General features: G+C 37.5%; 1 protein-coding gene across 1 annotated transcript in view; it reads left to right on the top strand.

The window, feature by feature from the left end:
* Galnt5 (polypeptide N-acetylgalactosaminyltransferase 5) overlaps nt 1-18,979 on the top strand; it is a 44,493-nt gene that overhangs the window by 21,272 nt on the left and 4,242 nt on the right. Inside the window, exons 4-9 of the mRNA XM_070022917.1 lie at nt 3,452-3,587; nt 4,510-4,629; nt 7,450-7,567; nt 8,551-8,874; nt 13,637-13,717; nt 17,128-17,289. Of these exons, the coding sequence (XP_069879018.1) occupies nt 3,452-3,587; nt 4,510-4,629; nt 7,450-7,567; nt 8,551-8,874; nt 13,637-13,717; nt 17,128-17,289 (941 nt within the window). The remainder of the gene's footprint in view (nt 1-3,451; nt 3,588-4,509; nt 4,630-7,449; nt 7,568-8,550; nt 8,875-13,636; nt 13,718-17,127; nt 17,290-18,979) is intronic.

The following is an 18,979-nucleotide window of genomic DNA, read 5'->3' as shown; positions in this document are numbered from 1 at the left end:
AGGCTGAGATCTGAGGATCATGGTTCAAAGCCAGCCCTAGCAGGAAAGTCTGTGAGACTCTTTTCTCTAATAAACCACTAGAAAACCAGAAGAGGCACTGTGGCTCAAGTAGTAGAGTACTCATCTGAGCTGAAGAGTGCAGGGACAGCGCCCAAGCCCAGAGTTCAAGCCCCACGACCGACCAAAAATAAAAAATTACAATGAAGCCCATCTGGCATTCCTGGGACCTAGTCATAGGGAATAGAAAAACCTGCCAGGTTATAATCAAGATTCGGCTCTGAGCTTGAGTTTAACCATTTGTTGAAGAACAATAAAGAATACTAATCATTTATTAAGAATTTAGGGATTAGATAGATCTTAGCAATTGTCCATGAGAAATAATTCCAAGAAGATAAACAACTTATTTTTCTGTTTAGGAAGATCAGGGTTGAGTTTAAGAGCAGTCATGTGCAATTTCACCATAAGTTCAACTCATCATTCTTTTAAGAGTCTCAAGATCAGGAACACTGTGTGCAATGTCTACAAATATGCACAACTAGAAAGCCTGCCAAGGATTTCTACACTGAGAGCTTCTTGTTTTCTTATCTAACACAGCTCTACAATCTTATTGTCAAACAAAATGATTGCAGGTGGAGCCATGGTATTTATGCAGAGGACAATTTTCATCTTCTCTCAAATAAAACAATATAAGACTCCATATTGTTTGGGTCAGATGCAGCTTCCCCCAGGTCCTGGAAACAAATGTGATCACACATTGGGAGCTCATCTGGCTTTTATTCAGGACTAGGGAAGTTGATCTAAGTTCCTTAGACTCTGTAAGAATTATATGGGGATAAAGACAGTGGTATAGTATAGATGTCTTTGTAAACTCCAGATCTGAATAGACCACAATTAGGACTGGTAAGAAAAGAGATGTGCTCTGCATGGTTTATCATCCAAGTGGACCTTCTCAAACCATGCAAACACACCCTCCATTAGTTAAATGACCTTATGTTTTCCTATGACAGAGGGCAGCGTCATGAAAGAGAACAGTCTTAGACTGTTATTCCAGCCTGAATAGACTAATATTCAGGCTAGAATAACAAAATACCTTAGACTTAATTTCACAAATGGCATACATTTTATCATGCATAGTTCTTTGGCTTAAGACATCCAAGATCAAAGTGTTATCTTAATCAGTGTTTGGAGATACTCACTCTTGGCTTCAAAGATAGTAGCTTTACCTTGAATGCACACACAGGAAGGATAAAGAGGGTAAACAAGCTCCCTTGGGCCCCCTTATAAAGGTCAATAAGCTCCTTGTACATCCTTTATATAAACAACCCTATTCTAGAGTCCCACACTCATTAACTAATTACCTTCTGAGGCTTCACCTCTTATATACCATCATGTTGATTTTTTGAGAGTGTACACACATTCAAACCAGAGAAGGAGCAATGCCCTTTCATTAACAATTCTAAAACAACAATATGTCATTTATAACAGCCACCTCCAAGAGTAGTTGGCTATATGGGAGGCTTTGGCCTAATACAAATGGGTCATTCTAAAAAAAAAAAGTTTTCCAAGAAAATCTGTATAAAATTAGTTCTTTTACTCTCTTGCAAAAATTCCATTGATGACCAGATAATTAATATGAATTTCATTGCTTGAGAGATACTTTATAGGTTTCAGTGATCATGAACTACCACCAGGTAACTACTTTTCTTTGAACTTTATCCTATTCGAACCTCTTCTTCTCCTGCATGTTTTGTTTATCTTCAAGAAACACAATCTAAGCAATGAAGTCTATTTTCTAGCATCACAACTGGCACTTAACAACTGTGTAATGTTGACTTAGATCTTAAGTAGGAAGGAAAATTATTTCAACAGTGCAAGTTTTCAGCAAGGAGTAATCAAGACAATCCTGTAGAATGCTTAGAATATGGTCACTTAGAATATGGTCACATAGTGTGTACACTTAATAGATGATAGTCAATGCTAGCTGGGCACCTAGGTATTAGAATGGAAAATGAAAACCATAAGCCAAAATGAAAATAGCACTCAAATCTTAATAACCTATTGAAATAATATCAGTAAGAATTTAAACAAGAGAAAATGCTAACTTAAAATGTCCCATCTTTTCCCACAGAACAGAAATTGATAGAGCAGAGCAGATCATATCACTACTTATGGAGTCCAGAAAAATAAAGCTCCTCCTGTTTCATAGTTTGTGGATCCAGGATGAAAGATAGAGGAAAGAATAAGGGATTAAAACACACACACACACACACACACACACACACACACACGCACACACACACACACACACACACACACACACACACACACACACTGAGAAAACTTCAAAACTCGCTCCACCCCCAAAGGTAGTCTTTGGCCTGAGAAAGTCTCTGAATGAAGGCACGTGGGCTAGGAATGCAAAAAAAATAACAGATTATTTGCAGAATGGGAAGAGTCTGAGATGATGACTACAATTCCTTTAGAGCCTGCTAATCTGGCATGGGAGGACAGCTTTCTCTGTAACTGAGGCTTGTCAAGTAAAGCCCTCCTAACTACCTGTGTTGGGCCTGAGAGACCATGCAGATTGTTTGAGACAGGGGCCAAGTGCACTGTTCCTCAAGTTATTGGGAATTTCACACATGCATGTATACACACACACACACACACACACACACACACACACACACACACACACACACAAATAGCATCACTTTAAACCATTGCACATGCAATGGAGATTCAATTGGAAGAGATTCCTTTTCTCTTGTAGCCTTTTTTTATTGTGTTAAAATATGCATCCCATAAAATGTGTCATCCCAATCATTTTTAATGTACAGTTTGGTAGTATTAAGTACATTCACACAGCCATACATCAAATCTCCAGAACCGTTTTCATCTTGCATACACAAAATATCATACCTACTCACTCAGCAACAGTTCCGCTCTTCCCTCTCCCGTCTTGTCTCCAACACCTCCCAGTCCTGTAATTCTTCCACTTTAGTCATGTGTGGAATGATTGCTGCTCCTCACCATTTCTATGGCCTTACTTATAATACAAAAACTCATGTATTCTTCTGAAAAAGAAAATCCTGTCATCAACCCTCAGAATTAATGAGATCCATACTCCTTAGAATACACTTTGGTAACCACACTCAATACTAAATATTCCTTTCAGAGGCTTACTTCATACCCACTTGGTAAGAAGTACCCTAAGTGGTACTTTCTTTCTCAATTTTTTCCATGCATAGAAGATACTAGCCTCACAACACCCCAACCTAAAGTTTCTTAATATCATTATAAAAAAAGAATCATAGGAACCAGGATTTCGACAAGTTAGTAAGACTATTATCTTTATAACCACATTTCTGAAGTCATCCTTAAACTGTTGAAGCTGAAGTATACGCACTCACTATATTTTATTTTCAAACAATTTTGTGTTTTTTTTCCCTAGGTGATGTGTTGACATTCCTAGATTCTCACATTGAATGTAATGTTGGTTGGTTGGAACCTCTTCTGGAAAGAGTTTATTTAAGTAGGAAAAAAGTCGCCTGTCCAGTCATAGAAGTGATCAATGACAAAGACATGAGGTAACAGGGTTATGTCCCTCCCACACATTGTTAAGTGCATCTGTGCCCACAAGTAGTAAAAGGGGGCGGTCATATTACAGTACATGCTTTTTTTTAATCTGAGAGATATATACTTCCACTCAATAAATGAAAATGTATGATAGATAGCAATATATAATCCAATAATCAATTTGCCAATCTGAATTGAATGGCTTGTTCTCTAATGCATTCCTATTTATGTTCAATTAAACCCCAAAGTAGTCCTTTTTCCCCAGTCTAGTTCTTTTTATATGAAACATATTTGTATATACATATATAGTGCTTCTTTCTTTCTCAAAAATGACCAAGACGTTATTTTAAAAAAACTATCACTTAAAAGTAAGCAATGTAAGGATGATCTGAAATTATTTTATAACCTCCTGTTGCACACAGGAATAAGTCTCAAGGCTAAATTCACCAAATCTATGGAATCCCAGATATTACTAAGTGCTCCTTTACCCACAAACAGCAAAAACAACTCAAAATATGTGCATTGTGGGTGTGTGTATGTGAGTGTGAGTATGTGTATGTGTGTGTGTATGTGTGCTGGTCCTGGGTCTTAAAGTCAGGGCCTGGATACTGTTCTTGGGCTTTCTTGCTCAGGGTTAGTACTTTAGCATTTCAGCCACAGAGCCACTTCTGGCATCATATTGGTACTTAATTGGAGATTAAGAGTCTCAGAGACTTTTCTGCCCAGACTGGCTTTAAACCAGGATTCTCAGATCTCAGCCTCCTGAATGCTAGGATTAGAGACATAAGCCACAAATGCCCCATTATCATTTGCATTGTTTAACACCTAAGATATGTGCAGTTTATATCCTTAATAAATGGAAATATATGATAGCGACTTTAGCAACAGGTAATTGAATAATCACTTTGGTCACCACTTTGTTTCTTGGATTAGTTACATGACGGTGGACAATTTTCAAAGAGGCATCTTCACGTGGCCCATGAACTTTGGTTGGAGAACAATTCCCCCTGATGTGGTTGCAAAAAACAAGATTAAGGAAACTGATATAATAAGGTAAGTGTGTGAAATTTAAGACTAGGGGGCAGTCATAGCTTTTTAAAAAGATAAAAAAAGAATTTCATAGAACATCTACATGCTATCTTTCTATAGAACATCCAGAAATACAGGCTAAGCCTGCAATGACTGAATGGTACTATAAACCTGACACTCCAAAAGCTTAGGAAGAAAGAAAAGTTTGAGGTCATCCCGTACATACTGAGACCTATCTCAAAAAAAAAAAAAGAATGAAAGGTCTAACAGCCTACCAAAGCAAGTAAGGTTTTCCTGAGAAATTAGTTTTCCACTACTAATACTTATTTTTAAGTGTACCCAATTCACCTCTGAACCTAAAGAAATCAGCCAATGGTATTTCTTTATTCTGAGATTGATAACTGAAGAACCAAACTAGTTGAATGTACTATATTAACATAAGCAAGAGTAAAAGCAAGAAAGGGTAAATAACAATATTAGAGATAATGCAGTAGTAGCTAGGGTAAAATTTTCTTTCAAAATCTCATCCTGTCCTCTCATGACACAGGTCCAAATTTAGCAAACAAATTAAGAAAGAGACACAGAAGATCAATATCAATTAAAGCATGAGCATTAGTCAGGCATCAGTGGCTCATGCCTGTAACTTTAATTAGTCAAGAGGCTGAAATTTGAGGATCAAAGTTTGAAGCCAACTCATGAAACTCTTACCTCCAAAAATCCAGAAACAGAGCTGTGGCTCAAATGTTACAGTGCTGGTCTTGAGCACAAAAGCTCAGAAAACATCCAGGTCCTGAGTTCAATCAAGTCTGAAGACAGACAGACAGACAGACAGACACACCCACACACACACACACACACACACACACACACACACACACACACACACAAAGAGCTTTATCACTAGAGAAATTAGTCAAGAATGCAGCTTGAACTTGAAGCAAAAAGTAGGGGTTTCTTACTACTCCTACAAGGCTAGACCTATAGGACAGGCCAGTCCCAGGCAGAACAAAGTCTTCAAGTAATTGTTCCCTGTTAGAGATAGAAATAGAATTTGAATCCCACAAATCCCACAAGAAAGACAAGATCAGGCTGTGCATTGTCACATCACACCTTTGCCAGGTGTGATGCTGTCAGAGTCAGTATCCCAGGGAGTAAAAAGGAAGTTTTACCATTTAATATACTCTGTGCAGGGCTCTTAACCCTCTCTATATATTCATACAGGAGTAAGAGTATCTACATTGTGTAGTGGAAAAGTTGAAACATATAAAGAGTAACTTTCTCCTGGGTTAGACAGTTAATAGGAGCTTTGGAGCTTCAAATCTAGATCTGTCTGAATTTGATTCACTTGTTCGAGTCCCACACCTAGAGGACCACTGTGCTTTTCTGACGTTCACATTTTGACTTCAAATTATGTCCACTATAATACTAGAGATGCACTGTGAATTATCTGGTAGAGAGAACTGAGACACAGACAGATATATACATAAATGTTGGAAAGGAGAGAGAGGTGCAAGGCAGAATGCCCTTAGCACAAAGCATGTTCTCGCTACCATGGCTACTATCGGAGTTGGCTCAGCAATGCCCACCAGGAGAAGTGGTCCGTCACTGCCTTGACAAACTGCTGACTAAAATATCAATTCTTTCCTCATGATCAGTAATGGCTGTGAAGGTTCTGCAGTCAGTCACTTTGAGTCTTCATCACAACTACTACCTACTAGTGGTGTGAACCTGAAATTTTTACTTAAACACTTTGAGATCCTTAGTGAACACTTCATTTTTATGTGAAGACTACTAGAAGCAGCTATACTTAAATAGATCATCTAATTAAATCTGATTCTAAATAGGAAGTGCTTCCAACAGTGCTTGCCATATAACAAGCTGCCAGTCAAGTGTGCCAGTGGGTGAGAAGCAGCACCGTGGAGTGCTAGGGCACAGAGTCAAGCCAGACTGCCTATGTGTGAACCACACAGATGCACCTCATGCTAGTCGGTGGACTGGGGAATGTCTTCACTTCTCTGTGTTGCAGTGTTTTTGTCATGGTACACACTTAGAGGACTTTTACAGTTTGAATTAGTGCTTTGCTAGTACTTATACAGTACATCTAACTGGACTCGAAGTAAGTTTTGTATAAAATACTACTGGCTAGAAGACAGGCACTGGTGATTCATGGTTGTTGTAACCTTAGCTAATTCAGAAGACTGAAATGTGAGGATCAGAGTTTGAATCCAACCTGGGCAGGAAAGTCTGTGAGAGTCTTATATCCAATTAATCATCAAAAAGCCAGATATAGAGGTATGGCTTACATATTGGAGTGCTAGCCTAGAGAGAAAATGTTGAGAGACAACTGAGTTCCCAGTAGGGGAAAAATAGCAACAAAAACTTATTCCAGGCTAGTGATATAACTCATTTGTTTTTGGATGCCGAAAGTCCTGGATTTAATCTTCAGTACTGTAACACACACACACACACACACACACACACACACACACACACACACACACACACACACACAAATACATATATATGTCTATATATATAGTGCCCATTTGTCTTATAGTCTGTAACAAATTCTCTAAGAGAATTTCTCTAGGAGATATCCTAGAGAATTTGTGACAGACTATAAGACAAATAGGTATCCCAATTCTGGGGTCTCTTTGCTGGTCTAATCAAGCTGTGACATCATAATTTAGAGAGCTCGGCACTTAAATCCTGGTGCACTTCATTTGAAGACTTCTCTGCACTTGGAAAATTCTCCTAACTCCAATACAAGCTCACACAGGACCGACTCTGAAAGCAGGGCTCCCAGGATATACAGTTTAAAAAATCAATCTTTTCTTTCCATAGGTGCCCTGTCATGGCAGGTGGATTATTTTCTATAGATAAAAATTACTTTTTTGAACTTGGAACCTATGACCCTGGCCTTGATGTTTGGGGTGGAGAAAATATGGAGCTCTCATTCAAGGTATTGCCAAGTATTTCCCAATTTTTCTTTGCCATGAAAGAGTTTGTCCTTTTTTTAAGTTTTATTTTACTAATACAGTGAAGTATATGTCTATCACTGAGAGGAAATTTCATTAACCTTAAAAATGGGTCTCTGAATTATCTTTTTATATCCCAGGCTGAACTTAAAAGAACCAATCACTGTTGTGAAATTTATTAGTGTTTCTTCATGTTTCATGGCAGTGAAATTTTGCCCCATCTAAATAGGCAAGAAATTATGTTCTGCTTTCAGCATAAATGCTACAGGTCTGTATTTGATATGAAATAACTCTGGGATACATGTTGATAACTAAATAATGCTCATAAATATTTCTCTAATGGGTTGGAAGTAACTATTCCATAGTGAGTTACCTGGAGGACACAAATGCCACAAGTATAAAACTACCTAGAGCAGAGGTCATCAACAGGCCAAGGACATCTAGTTATACACAACAACTTAGATACTTCATTACATCTATACTATCACTGACTGATACCTAGAAAGCCTTGGCAGTGACAATAGTAGCGAGCATCCAAAAGCAGCTGCTTTGCTGTGTGGCAGTGTGTATTAGAAGGAAGAGAACTTGGCAGTTCCTGATCAAGAATGGTTCCTGTGGTTCTCCCAAGGATTTGGGGAAGGGGAACAAATGGACATCCATTTACCTTTCCCCAATTCAACCAAAGTAAGAACACAGGAAAGTTCTATACAGAAGGAAAAGGCAGGTTAGGAAGGTAAAACATTTCATTGTATTAATCCTAAAATGGTCCATCCCAGCAAGAGTCAAAACCTAAATAAGACTTCTGAGTTGAATTTTCTTTTTCAGAAGTGTTTTCTCTGTTGAAAAGCATTTTCTCTACTCAAAGCACAAAGAAACAAAATTGCCAGGTGGTTCCTTACTATTGTTAATTGTCTACCATGTATAAACAACCCTTTGATAATTGGTATTTATCATGAAATTGTCCTAGGTATGGATGTGTGGTGGCGAGATTGAGATCATTCCCTGCTCCCGAGTAGGTCACATATTCAGAAATGACAACCCATATTCCTTCCCCAAAGACCGCATGAAGACAGTGGAACGGAACCTGGTGCGGGTGGCTGAGGTGTGGATGGATGAGTACAAGGACCTGTTTTATGGCCATGGGGATCACCTCATCAACCAAGGGTTGGACGTGGGTAACCTCACTCAACAGCGAGAACTTCGAAAGAAACTGAAATGCAAAAGTTTTAAGTGGTACTTGGAGAATGTCTTTCCTGACTTAAAGGCTCCTGTGGTACGAGCTGGTGGTGTGGTAAGTTCATGTGGCAATTTTGTCTTATTTGATAAAAGCAACAAAAGACTATCAAAAATGTGTGGAAATGAATGATCATATTACACTATATTATTTATATTTTATATTATGAATCAGTAACAAGTATGAGTGTCATGAAGACAAAGCTGAGTTGAGAATTACATGTAAACTTGAGGAAGGAGGCCATGTTCATTGAACACTTCCATATCTGCCTGGCCAAGCCGTCTTCATTCCCACATTCGATAACAGAATGGTTAGTGAAGCAGATTCAGGCTATTCTTTTGAAACTTAAAGTGGAGTAGGGAAGAAAGATAATGAACAATTGAGCAAGTATAAATACAAAATACACTAGCTCTTATTTAGGGGACAGGTCATAAGAGGTGGGTACTTCTAAGTTAATGTGATTAAGAAATCTGTAGAGGAGATTTTGAAACCTTGATTTGAAACACAAAGCATCAGCCATGCTCTGAGAAAGAGGGACCGATATAGAAGGTACAGCTATGATCTGTGAACGTCTAAGATTGGATAGAGGCATTCAAGTATGGAAAAGGAGTCATGTTGTTGTCAAGCTATGGAGGAAGAATGGGAAGGAAAGGCGTTAATAAGATCACTCAGGCCTGGTAGGTAAACAGTTTATTATTTCCTTCCTTCCTTCTCTTTCTTCTTCCTTCTTTTTTCCTTTCGTTTCTTTTTCCTTATTTGCCTTGAATTTAATCAGTAGTTATTGAGCAATGACACAATTAGGAATAATGAGGGATTTAAGCTCCAAATAAAGAGCACAAGGGGTGGTAGCAAAAGGAAGAAGTTAAGCCGAACAGGTTGCATAGGATACCAAGTTAAGAGCAACCGAAGAAGAGGAGAACCTAGAAGAAAGTCTCTTCAAACCCACTGTAGGAATGAAACTTCATTGAATAATATGGCAAGACATGAGGACATGTCCCATGGAATGGGCCATTCACTTTGACCATATCAGAGAAATCTAGGAAAGGTGTGAAATACAGGAAACTAAGTCTGGTTTCATAAAATTTGACTGAACAAACAAGCTATCTATAAGCAAGTCCCATATGTATTTACAAAAACATAATTCAAAAATTATTAATTTTCATCAGGCACTGGTGGCTCATGCCTGGTTATTTAAGAGGCTAAAATCTGGGGATTGTAGTTCCAAGCCAGCACAGGCAAGAAAGTCTGAGACTCTTATGTAACTTGAAATAACCACCAAAAACAAAACAAAAAAACAGAAATGAAGGTATGACTTAAAGTGCTAGAACATTATCCTGAACACAAAAGCTCAGGGACAATGCCCAGGCCCTGAGTTCAAGCCCCAAGTCTGGAAAAAAAAAAGTCAACTTTGTTGATCACAATTAAATAGCAACTAATTCAGGGGCTCAACACGTTATTTTATCATTAGAAAGAACACCTTTTACATGCTGTTTTAGTAGCGACATTAAATATAACTATAAAATATAATTTTTTAAATAAAATTGCATCCCCTGACCAGAAAACAGAGGAAACATTTCTACATAGTACATTTTTCTAACAGAATTTCAACAAGAGCATTACTGAATTTTAACCACCAGAGGGAACTAGAAAACTACCTTTTGGCTCTAGTTTAATGTTAACTGTGTGAGAGTTATAATATTTTTGAAGAGCTTGCCTAATGGAAGTTTTTTGCAGATGGCTAAACAATATATTAAAATGCAGAAAACATTTTTAAAATGGTTTTAACATCGCCTTTCTTTCTATTTTCTTCTTTGCTGTCTTCCTTAGATAAATGTTAATGAAGATATCATTTGCTCCCTTTGAAGCAACTAATAGGGAGTGTTATCACCATTACACAAAATTGGGACCTTTCTCTAGGTAACACAAAGTTATTGACTGGACTATTACTTTGGATAAGTCATCTTGAAAAGTTTTAAGAAAATAAAGCACATCTTTTTGCTACTTGTTCCATGTTGCTGCATATCTTCCAGCATACATACTTAGAAATTTACATTCAGTGAAAGTTCTTTCAGGTTTTTAAAACAATATATTAAATATTGTAGAACCCATATATTTGAAATGAAGAAATTAACCTAATCAATAATGTACTTTTCCATTGTACTACAATGTTAGCCAATAGCCCATAGCCTAAAATTTAACAATTTCTAGTAAACTATGGAGAATTCTCATCTTCTGAAATGGAAAATAAAATCACTCAACACAGATAATCTACATACTGGTTAATTTTTAAAAAGCAAAATGGTTTGAAATGGTTTATAACACCAGCATGAATAACACTCTCTTTTAAAAATGAAAAATTAAAGCTACTCATAATTAAACATTTAATATAATTTAAACATTGCTTAATATTTTGAAAGTCATTTCCATGGGAAGAAAATGTTTCCCCCGGAATTTTGATAAGAAGGAAAAGAGACACCTACAAAAAGAGGACAGGGGGACAGAAGAGTTTTCCCTCTCAGTACTTTTCAGCACTTAGAGAAAGGAATTATATCAAATAAAAATAAAGAAAACTGTAACACTGAGTGCTCCCAAATACCATCTTGATCAAGGTTAATTGTGTTAAGTCCACAGTCACATGAAACTGGGAAACACTCAATGTCTTCTGAGCAGCAAGCTCAGCACTAACACTCTGATGGTTCTGAGAATTTCTGGAGTAAGACAACCTGCTCAATTGTGTTAGAACTAGACTTGTCAAAATTTGATTGAAGATAAAATATTTTCTGTGTGATCCACAAATGCAGGAGTTTATAAGATCTCGGCTGAGAGCCAGAGAAAAATGGAGACATGATTTCCCTGCTGAGTTGTTCTAATTTCTTGTATTTCTGTTCACTCTCCAGTTTGTAAGCTTGTGTGGTTGCTCCTTCTGTGTATGGTGACTGCTCACATTGACTACTTGTGGATTGTCTACTTCCATATTTGTCATTTCAAATTGTGAATAGACCTGATTTGAGGGGTTTTAATGGAGATCTGTTTCTCTAGAATTGCTTTGGGGTTTTCTGAGTCTGTCAATCTAGAAATTACCAGGCTGGTATTATTTTTAATGTTTGCATCTACATCTTGAAAGTCAGTGAGGATTCTTTCCCTAATATAAAGAAGATTGCCAGGATAAAGCTAACTTCCTGATAGTATACCTGGGATAATGAGTGAAATTGGCTTTCCTACACTAATCTATCTATCTATCTATCTATCTATCTATCTATCTATCTATCTATCTATCTATCTATCTATCTATCTATCTATCCATCCATCTATCTATCTATCTATCTATCTATCTATCTATCTATCTATCTATCTATCTATCTATCTATCTATCTACAGACAGATTGAGAGAGAAAGAGAGAGAGAGAAAGAGAGAGAGAGAGAGAGAGAGAGAGAGAGAGAGAGAGAGAGAGAGAGAGAGAGAGAGAGAGAGAGAGTCTATTTTTTTCATTTCTATATACAAGATCTCAATGCAACTCTGTGACTTAGTCATGTCCAGGTTTTTCTCATGCTCTTATGAGCAAGATCACAGTTTCAGCCAGGTGCTGGTGGCTCTCGCTGAGATCTGAGGATCATGGGTCAAAGCCAGTCCAGGCAGGGAAAGTCCATGAGATTCTTATCTGCAATTAACCACCAGAAAACTGAAAGTGGCGCTGTGGCTCAAGTGGTAAAGTGCTAGCCTTGAGCTGAGGAGTTGAGGGACAGTACCCAGGCCCAGAATTCAAGTCCCATGACCGACAAAAAAAAAAATGAAAATACAGTTTCACTCTCTGTTTTCTTTATTCTGTAGTTACTGATCCCCAAAGCTTATCCTTACCTTCTACCAAGCTAAGCTAGGTGTATAAACATGGGGACCAACCCACTGGTCCTGTTAGGAAAGTTAGCAGCCTACAGAGCCACAACATTCCAGAGTCAGAACTCTGTGTCAGGCTCTCAGAGCAAGAACAGATACATGCAATGCTATTACCTTCCACCTCAACAGACTTTCTTGGCACCAATAAGAGAGAGCTTGTTCTTCAGAGCTTTTCTAGAAAGCTGAGAAGCATAAATTGTATTATTATCCCTATCTCATTAGCCCTGCCCAAGATGTCATAGAGGGCAAGGGAATCAGCATTTTTTCTGCATTAAATATGTAGAAAGCTACCTCCATACTTGAGCCTATGAATCTATTAAGAACCTGACAGCCTGCCAGAAAGTGCCTTTACACTTGCCCCTATTTTAGCTTTCGTGACTTTCCTGTAATGAATTGTAGCTTGCTTCAGTCATTAGGAAGATTTTGACAAGGAATCAGCTGGTATCGTCTGTTCTTTGAAGGATTCAATTTATCTGTGATTCAGTGTCTAAGTGGTCAGATAATGTAGAGAGGCCAACCAAAGAATGTGGCCCGTAACTCTTGGTTTAATTAAATTGCTAGTATGAGTCACTGTTTAATATCTGTATCAGATAAATTCAAAAGCTAACTATTTCCCATGCCACCTTTTGTTCATTCGCCATTCAGCATCCCAGGAAAGGGTTAATTAAAAGCTTCTGTTTGTTGGCTCTGTGACTGAATCACAGTCCTAAATTGACAGATTGAAGCTGTACTTTAGCAAGATTACATTATGCCTCTGTTAGAGCTTGTAACCAATAAAATTGCATAGTGCTAAGTAATGCTAAGCTATTAAGTTAACCATCTCTTAACCTTATTATAGTTTTACATTCTTTGGTTTCTAGACATGTCTGAATGCTCTTGTTCTATTTTATGTTTTTCTTAATTCTTAATTTATATTCTACTTTCTAGCTTATTAATGTAGCCTTGGGAAAATGCATTTCCATTGAAAATTTCACAGCCGTTCTGGGAGACTGTGATGCCAGCAGCAAGGTATGATCAGCTGGGGTTTTACATCTCATGGTAGTCAATAGGTACAATGTTTGACATATTCATTGCTCACTTGAGAAATTTGTTTTCACTCAGTAGAAATGCATAATTAATCTCTAAATTTTTATATAATCACATGGCTGGTATAAGAGACTTCACTACTAAATGAAAAGCAGTAACCAAGGAAGGGAAAGTGTGAATACTAAAGTCAATCCACTAGGTCCAGGATAGATCCAGGCCTGCTCCTTTAGCTACAAACTTGTTACCTTATGTAGATACTTTAACATTTGAATAAATAGTAGTAATTATACTGTCTATCTTCAGAGCTGGCATAAGACCAAGATGAATAATCCATAGGAACAATAATTAATACTTAGTGTTCTGCAAATGTTTCCTGTAATAATAGAAACAAAACTGTAAAACAGCTTGTGAAGATAAGATAGTAAATAAGACAAAGGCATATTTCTAAATAATCACTCTAAGGGAGCTATTTTATTCTCTGACACCATTTTCTTATCCCCTGCCATCTTCCTGCATCTTAAGAGAATAACAGAAGGCCCAATAACAGAAAATTCTTTGTAAGACTCCCACAAACTCAGCACAATGGTTAAGAAACAAGTAGGGCCAGGAAAATCAGAACAGGAACTCCTCCTGCAGGGCTGGAGGTGAGGTCTGTGCTATCACACCTCGCTTTCCAACATATGCTCCCTAACAGATCTACAAGCTGTGGGAACAGTTACCTACTTTGGGTGCCAAATTGGACTCACAGGAACACTGATTCATGAGCAAAAATCATCCCCCAGTGATTACAGACCACACAGTAGAGAAATTATTGTGCAATGGTAGTCTAGGCTTAGTGAATCTTATTCTTACTTTTGACTTGCCGATCCAACTTATCTTTTCTACCATACCCCATCTCTACCTCTTAATTCAAAGTTACTACGAGAAGAAAAGGCATCTCTATGACTATAAGTTGGCTATGGGTTGTAAACTTGAAGCCAAGGAAACTTTTTCTTAATTAGGGAACATAGGAGACAGAGAGATGTGTCAAAAATTAATTGAAAGACATAACTCTTATTAATAACTTAAATAGAAAATAGTCATAAACTGTAACTCAACTCCATGATTTGTCTACATTATATGAGATACTAAATAATGCACTTTTTCAAGACTAATCACTGTAGAAACTTTATGCGTTAGTAACCAGTATTTCATCTGAAAACCCAGCTTCTGTTTTTCATTACCATTGAGTCTCTGTACAGAAGGTGAGGAAAGGAGAGTTGAATAATGTAGCCCTTAACTTCTATAAAACTCACCTTTCTTTTTTTCCTTGTTCATCATTTTTAGCTTCTGAATTTTGTTTGTTCAGTAAAAGGGACAGGAAGATAGGAGAAATTAATTTGGTGTGGGCAGAATTAATAAGGTTTAAAACCAAGTCCAGAACTACAGTATTCAAAGGAATAAATTGCTCAGATTGAAGCATCAAGCCTTATACCTTTTCTTACCTAGTTATTAACTTTTTAAAGAATCGAGATTCCCCTTTTCAAAATACTATTTAGCTTATCTTAGTAACAAAATAACTTCCTTTTAATATACTATATGTTTATGAATCTCATATTTTAATGTCTACACAAATCACTTGTGAAGTATGTTAATATCAATTAAGACTTAATAGGGTCATGGTCGACTGAGATTCACCATCTCTAACTAGCACTATCCAATATCTCAACCAGTATTGCTCCAGACATGAGCCTTTGAGGAGGGTAAAGTCCAACACAATGGTTTCAATTTAATATGTCTAGCTCAGAGAGACTAACAGTGCATGTTTTCTCTCATATGTGGAAGTTAGAATACAACTGGACTTGATAACTCACATAGGACTCTAGACATTCATACACAAGCAGATTAAAAGAAGATACTCTTAGGCATATTCTCTGAACATTGAAAGTACTATTTATCAAAACAAATCCCAGGAAACAGAAACATTTTTTAATTGTTGTTGATGGCAGTGATGGTGTTTGGTTTTGCTTTGAAGGTTTTCTTTTTTAGCTTGGGGGAGGGCACAGAGAGAGTCCCAGAAATGGAGAGAAGATGGGTGAACAAATGCAGTCATGGTACTAAGTGTATACTATATGGAAAATGAGCTATACAACTTGTAGGGAAGTGTGGGAGGGGATAACTGGGAGAAAATGAAGGAAGGTAACATTGTTCAAAAAGAATTGTACTTATTACCTGACTTATGAAATGGCAACCTCTATGTATAGCACCTCAATAAGAGCAATAAAATGATATTTTAAAATCTCAGGTACATTGCTAATGGTGGATTAAGCAAAAACATTTCAATATATTGTTCCAGCAGTTGATTTTTCCCTGAGCATTTTTGTAGTAGTATAAAGAGCAAATTTCCCAATGGCCCATGGCCTTGCCATACCTTGACCAGGCCACATTAGAGTAAATGTTAAAGAACCATTTAAAATGTTTTCAATAACTGAAAAACCTGAATTGGCATTTATTGTAGACATAGTCAACTTTCCCCAACTGCACTTCCTTTAGAATTATTCCAAGGAACTGAGGGGAGGGAGGTGGGTGCTAACATGGCAGTAATCTGATAGTTGTCTATTTGAGCAGCAGAGAAAGATTTTACCCTTTTTTACATAGTCAAAGCCAACCAGAGTCCAATTGTCTTCATAGTCCAAAACAAAAAAGCATCTTATTTTCCACTTAAAAAATTGATGTTTTGACTGAGCTCATTGAAACTGTCCATAGCTTTGTAATATAACTATGATAGTGTAATATGTTCCTATACTTCAAGTACCAGAGTTGACTGAGGTTCAGAACATGTGAAAAAACTCTATATCCAAACATATACTAATTGTACTAATTACTGATATTGTTACACCTAATGTTTATTTTTTTATTGTTATTGTACCTGTTGTGGAGCTTGAACTCTGGGTCTGGCACTATCCTTGAGCTTTTATGCTCAAGGTTAGCACTCTACAACTGGAGTTATAGCTCCACTTCTGACCTTTTGGTGGTAAACTGGAAATAAGAGTCTTACAGACTTTCCTGCCTGGGCTGGCTTTGAACCATGGTACTCAGGTCTCAGCCTCCAGAATAGCTAGGATTACAGGTGTGCACCACCAATGCCCAGCTCAACTAGTATTTATTAAAGGTTCATTATATGCTATATACTTAATAGTGTTTCTCCTGTCAAATACATATAATTTTTCTCTATCACTTCAAACAGGGTAAATAACACTTTCATATTTTCAGAATGACAGTGGCAACACCAGGATTTGAACACATAAGCGTTCCTATATTTTTACATACGGCTAACAAAAAACAGGTTTGGCAGAGACCCTACCAAGGATTGATGTCTGAAGCAATCTTTCCTTTGTCCATTTCTCCTACAGTATCAACAGTTTAATTACACTTGGTTAAGACTTATTAAGCATGGAGAATGGTGCCTAGCTCCCATCACTGACAAAGGATCCCTAACGCTGCACCCTTGTGAAACCAAAAACAAAGAGTTCAGGTGGCTACATAAAGCACCATCGTTTTTTCATCCAGAACTGGTAAGCAAAATATTTGTACCCCTTCCTTATCAAAAATTCAACTTTCAATCAAATAGGACATAAAATCTTGTTCGTCAGTTTCTTCAGTCAGCAACTTTAAATGTATATATGACAATAGAGGCAATATTAGAGTTTATCTCAGAGATAAAAGCATTTTTGTGAATTGTCATCTTTTTATTTTTAGTGTTATTTTTTTAATTTATATCACACGGATCATTTTTCTTTTCTTTTCTTTAATTTTCTTTTCTTTTCTTTTTTGTAAGTCATGGGGCTTGAACTCTGGGCCTGGGTGCTGTCCCTAAGCTCTTTAGCTCAAGGGTAGCACTCTACCACTTGAGCCACAGCACCACTTCCAGTTTTCTGAGTGGCTTATTGGAGATAAGAATCTCATGGACTTTCCTGCCTGGGCTGACTTTGAACTGCAATCCGCAGATCTCAGCCTTCTGAGTAGCTAGGATTACAGGCATGAACCACCGGTGCCTGGCCATATATGGATAATTTTAAAATTACCAAGTTTTATGATGTTTTTGCTTGTTCCTAAGTCATTTGATTATTCAATCAAGAACAAAAGTAACTGACAGGCTGACGTTGTCTGTTCTGGTACAAGCAAAACCCATAAACGCAGTACAAGGTAAAAGCAAGAAGCCACATGCTTATTAAAAGCTCTGCACTTTGGAATGAACCTAGTTCTTCATTCTGCCCACTTTTCACACAAGGATTCTTTTCATATCCTCTATGGTTCCAGAGAATGGGGTTTCACTGTTGTACAGGAGCCTGCAGGAGCTGGTTGTGTGCATCTCTCACTGGCTTTGACTTCAGGGATATTGAATCAATAGCCTGAAACCAAACACCAGAGAAATCAGCAGAAACTACTGGATAAGAAGGTGGGAAGGTGGCTCAGTGGTACAGCGCTTGTCTTGCATGCATGAGGCCCTGGGTTCAATTCCTCAGCACCACATAAGCAAAAAGAAAAAAGCCGGAAGTGGCGCTGTGGCTCAAGTGATAGAGCGCTAGCCTTGAGCTGAAGAGCTGAGGGACAGCGCCCAGGCCCAGAGTTCAAGCTCCATGACTGGACCATTAAAAAAAAGAAGAGACTTGTCCAGAGATTTACCAGAACATGTTCTACTGTATTCATTTCAAAGTGGCAGCCATTCTGCTTAATCTTAAAAGGACTCAGAGTCCTGAGCTTTGTCACAGGATCTTGAGATGGCCGAATTAACCTTAGGACTGACTCAAATTTTCTACCATCTCACCAGCAAGGAACCCCATTTTGGTCAAATTTATAAAGCATTTTAAAACTCTTTTTGTGTGATGGCATGAAGGCTTAAACTTCTGGCCTTTTGTGGTTATATGGAGATATGTTGTCTGCCTGAGCTGTCTCCAAATGTGATTCTCAGATCTCAGCTTCCTGAGTAGCTAGGATTATAAGTGTGAGCCACTTCCACTTGTCTTACTTTTTTATAATTAAGATTACCTTTGTCACAAATATGGGTGATGAAGAAGATTTATAGAAAAAAAGTATAAAGTAATAAAGCTATCAGTCATTCCATAATCATCAAATATTAAGAAATAATAAAGCCCACTGAAATATCTTTAATAACTTTTCTAATGAAGTCAGGATTCTGAGTATTGGGTATGATATGCTGTCAGAAATTATAGTGAGAATAGCATGTATGAAGCCCTGGGTTCA

Source organism: Dipodomys merriami, unplaced genomic scaffold (assembly GCF_024711535.1).
Source record: "Dipodomys merriami isolate MVZ:Mamm:240054 unplaced genomic scaffold, mDipMer1.0.p SCAF_1, whole genome shotgun sequence".
Lineage (NCBI taxonomy): Eukaryota > Metazoa > Chordata > Mammalia > Rodentia > Heteromyidae > Dipodomys > Dipodomys merriami.
The sequence above is the reverse complement of the archived record's forward strand: the minus strand, read 5'-3'. Positions and strand labels throughout refer to the sequence as shown.